Below are 4,736 nucleotides of genomic sequence, written 5' to 3'. Positions count from 1 at the left end.
TTCTCTTCGCAGGGGTTGCTTCGATCTGGAGAGTGCTCGCAGCTTACTGGTGATTTCTTCGGCATCATCAATGGTTTTGTTCTCCACTTTGTTTTTTAGGGTTCGCTTCCATATCTAAACCAATTGAATATTTCTGTTATTGGGTTCGTGTAATATAGTTCTTGTAATAAAATCATCTCCTCTTCATTTGCAACTACTAGATTTCAATGAAAAAAAGGAAATACTTGTGTTGTTTTATATGTTTGTTTTTTTGTGATTTGTGATAGCAATGTTTTGATTGGGCCACAGTTTTAGGGCCTTAAGATTGGGCTATGGTTTAGGGCCTTTAGATTGGGGTAGGGCTCACGGGGGCCCGTAGGGGCAGGTATGGGTGTGAAAAAAAAAAACCATTTAGTTAACGGGGCAGATTTGGGATACGGGCAGGTTTGGAGATAAAGAAACTCACCCTAAACTTGACCTGTTGTCATTCCTATTTAAGATTGAATCAAGTTTGCTAATATAGTTATAGATGCTTAATTTTTATTTTTATTTTTATTTTTGAGCACTGACATACAGTTTGTCTAATCTATTTCCTTTTAAATAGGTGTTCCTTCACAACTTTTAAAAATCAAACAATAGCTCTTAATGGCAACAAAACAATGGGAGTTTGGACTGCCCTCCAACTCTGAACGCAAAATTCATGCTATTCGAAAGCTGACAAGAGTATCAACAGCGTTTGTAGCTCGATATGTTAAAGATTAAAGACACTTGGAAGTGTTGCCCGCTCAAAGATGTTTAATTTTCCTCTAACGCTCTGTTTGTTTTAGCATCAACATTTTCTGGAAAATGGTTCATTTTCCAAAGAGTATTTTCTAGAAAACTATATCATTTTCCAGTGTTTGGTAACGACCTTGAAAATGAGCTTGAGAATGTTTTCTGGTGTTTGGTATGCAAATTTTTATTTTTATTTTTTTATATTTCTTGTGTAATTTAAAACATGCGTATTATGTAAACTAACTAATGTAATCAATATTAAAAAAAAAAAAAACCAAGAATGAATTTGGTTTTCATACTAAAATTTTGACAATAGATACAATAAAAATTAGTTATCAAATTTTCATGATCTCTACCACTCATTTTACTTATATATATGGACAAGAACGTCCACACACACACACACATTTATATATATATATATATATATATATATATATATATATATATATATTAACCATTTGTCTATATACATAAAATTGACAGGAGAATACATCTTTAATAAGTACAAAATAACAATAAATTTTCATTGTCTACTCTTTTTGCTAGTACACTAATTGTTTACTATGATCAACCAGAAGTCTTTAATATTACTCAAAATTATGTATTTATATAATGTATCTACATAATATATCATCACTACATAATATCTGCATAATGTATCTATCAACAAAAAAGATTATGCTATGTAAAAGTAATTTAGAGCCATATATGCACTATGTTTAAAATTTTCGTCTTTTACTTCATTCATTCATTTTTTCTTCTTTTTTATTTTATATATATATATATATATATATATATATATATATATATATATATATATATATATTTTAGCACTTTTATGTGCAAAAAAAAACTTATATATGGAATCCATCAAACCAAAAGTTTCTTAGAGAAAAAATTAAAATCAAGTTTGAAATTCAAAGTAAAAAATTGAGATTTTGGTAAAGAGGAATGAATAATTACCGCTGTAAATATGTTCTCTTTTGCAAGTTGGTAGAGAGGAATGAAATAATTACTGAACAATGAGGGGAAAAAAAAATATACTCAAAGAACTGTGTTATAAAGGGGAAGAGAAATATGGAGAGAGAGTGAGAGAGAGAGAGAGATCTATGGAAGAGGAGAGACCAGAGTGAATGATAGTGAGGGTATGAGGAAAGAAAAAGAAAAGGGAAAAGAGAATGAGTGAGAGTGAGAGAGCGTACTGTGAGATAGAGATTGTTTTCCAAATTTTTTTTTTGAAAAACAAGCTATAAAAAACAAGCCTTATTTTTATTAGGATTTTCCATTGACTAAAGATAGTTTTCCGTTGACCAGTTTTTTTTTTGTGCTACCAAACACTGGAAAATGTGAAAAACCATCTTTACAGAAAGTTTTCCAGCAAAACAAACAGAGCGTAAGTATTCACCAAGAATTTTGAGAGACATGCTATCATTCTGGGATTTCAGTCTTGGTCGTGGAAACCCGGTTTCTACGTCTTCTAAAATTGATGCTATTCAAAACCTGCCAAGAGAGTTAACAACTAATGTGCCTCATATTGATCGAAGTGAAATTAAAGATCGTAATTTGACTGTGAAGACACTTGGAAGTGGTGCCCACTCAAAGAAGTTTAATTTTCCTCAGTCGTCCCACACTTCCTCAGGAAAGTATTCACCAATAAGTTTGAGAGAAGATTTTAGTCCTGGTTGTGGAAAACCAATTTCTACTTCTTCTAAAATTGGTGTCTTCAATGGAAAGTCTAGTGAGGAATGCAAACAATTAATATCTGATGATAACTGTGGTCGACATGCTAAAATAATCTACAGGAATGAAAAACAAGAGGAAGTTTGGAGTCCTAAACAGAGTGCTTTCTCAGAGGATTCCAAAGCTAACAAAAGTCGCAAACAAGTGGAGGAGGTTTTGAAGCTGCATAGAAAATCATTAGCGGCTCAACAGAGAGAACAGATAGCGAAGGCAGGAAAAAGAAACAGTACAACTGGGAGAAAAGTAGCAATGAAGCTTGAGATGGAAGGCAAATGGGTTAACAAGTGCAAACGAATAGGAGCCGTTCCCGGAGTTGAAATTGGTGATGTGTCTTATTCTGCAGCTGAAATGAATGTCATTGGTCTTCATCATCAGTATCAAAGTGGTATCGATTTCTTGAAGGGTTTGGATGGAAAATTATATGCCACAAGCATTCTTGTTTCCGGTCGTTATGACAATGACATGAAATCCACTGATTCCTTGACTTATACAGGTCAAGGTGGAAATCCATGGGTTGGACGTGTGGAACCAAAAGATCAGAAACTCACACGTGGAAATCTTGCTTTGAAGAATAGTTTAGAAGCTAGAAAACCTGTAAGGGTAATTCGTGGGTTCAAAAGGTCTTCAGAATCTTTATACATCTACTGTGGCTTGTACCTCGTGAAGGGTTGTTGGCAAAAAAGAGGGAAATTTGGTAAGCTTGTCTTCAGGTTTTCCTTCGAAAGGATTCTAGGACAACCAAAGCTTACCTTGGAAGCAGTGAGCAAATTGAGAAAGTCTAAACCTCAGAAGAATATTTCTTTTGTGAATGATATTTCACAGGGAAAAAAGAAGATTCCAACTCGTGTAGTGAATGCAGATATTTCTTGTGTGAATGATATTTCACAAGGAAAAGAGAAGATTCCCATTCGTGTAGTGAATGCAAAAGATGATGAGAGACCTCCATTTTTCCATTACATAACCAATATTATTTATCCAAAGTTCTACAAATTGTTCACACCAATTGGTTGTGATTGCACAGATGGATGCTTGGATTCGAATAAATGTTTTTGTGCCATGAGAAATGGAGGGGAAATATCATATGATAGCAAAGGACGTATTGTAAAAAAGAAGTCCCTTGTTTATGAGTGTGGTCCTTCATGTAAGTGCTCTTCCTCTTGCATGAATAGAGTGAGCCAACTTGATGGCCGTTTCAAACTAGAGATTTTCAAGACTGAATTGAAGGGATGGGGTGTTAGAACATTATCTTATATTCCTTCAGGAAGTTTTATATGCGAGTACATTGGAGAAATCCTTCATGACGAGGAAGCCAAACGAAGAATCAATAGAGATAACTATCAAAACGGTAGTCTTCAAGAAGAATGTTCACTAATCCCTTGGCGTTCACAATCTATTTCAGTTTATGGGGACTACATTATCGACGCAACACAATCTGGGAATGTGGGAAGATTTATCAATCATAGTAGTTCTCCTAACCTTTTTGCTCAAAACGTCCTGTACGATCATGATGACAAGAGATTTCCACACATAATGCTCTTTGCTTCAAAGGACATACCTGCTTCTCGAGAATTAACTTATGATCATCACAAGGAGAGGAAAACATGTGAAAGGATAAATTGAATCTTCATTTTGAAGAGAAAGACGCTACTCACGACCGACAGACTTTCACATACATAAATCATTCTCTTGTAATATTTATTTCCTTAGGTTAGGAGATTCTCTCGTTTTAGAAAAGTGTTCATATTAGGACAGTACATGAAATAAAATCTTTGTTATTTATTAATTTTGATATTTTTATATAATTTTCAAAATCTTAGGTTATGGCTATTATTTACTTGATTTTAGATGTTTTTAATGCTCTTTTAGTCAAATTAGAGTCTTATTATGTAAAGTATTAATTAAGATCTCTTAAAATTTTCAGTGTGAATTTTCTTTTGGATTTCGGTAAAAGATGTTTTTTTTTTTTTTTTCCTTGGCTTTCTGCCCACGTCAATTGGTATCAGAGTATTGTTCTTATCCTAGTTTAATAGCAATTTTGCTTGCGAAACTCACAAAGGATTCCTTACAAGGGACAAATTCCTTAGTTTCAATGCACCTAGTAAATTACTGGGTAGAGTGCAATTAACAAGCACTCGCACTATTGGAGATCATTCAGAATCATAGGCATGGAAATAATAGAGCAGATAACTGTCGCAGAGATATAACTGGCAACCTATTGGTAAGTTAGTTTCCTCCCAAAC

General features: G+C 33.7%; 1 protein-coding gene across 1 annotated transcript; it reads left to right on the top strand.

The window, feature by feature from the left end:
* The first annotated feature begins 2,178 nt into the window (after positions 1 to 2,178).
* Positions 2,179 to 4,116, top strand: LOC142628962 (histone-lysine N-methyltransferase, H3 lysine-9 specific SUVH5-like). Its single transcript, XM_075802984.1, has one exon. It carries the CDS (start codon positions 2,179 to 2,181, stop codon positions 4,114 to 4,116), a length of 1,938 nt encoding a protein of 645 aa, XP_075659099.1.
* The last annotated feature ends 620 nt before the right edge of the window (positions 4,117 to 4,736 follow it).

The sequence above is a fragment of the Castanea sativa genome, chromosome 3 (genome assembly GCF_040712315.1).
Source record: "Castanea sativa cultivar Marrone di Chiusa Pesio chromosome 3, ASM4071231v1".
Classification (NCBI taxonomy): Eukaryota; Viridiplantae; Streptophyta; class Magnoliopsida; order Fagales; family Fagaceae; genus Castanea; species Castanea sativa.
Note: the sequence above shows the minus strand (reverse complement) of the source record. Positions and strands in the feature narration are given on the sequence as shown.

Excerpts from the sequence above, each read along its gene's own strand:
- LOC142628962 (XM_075802984.1), top strand. The coding sequence starts at position 2,179 with ATGCTATCATTCTGGGATTTCAGTCTTGGTCGTGGAAACCCGGTTTCT.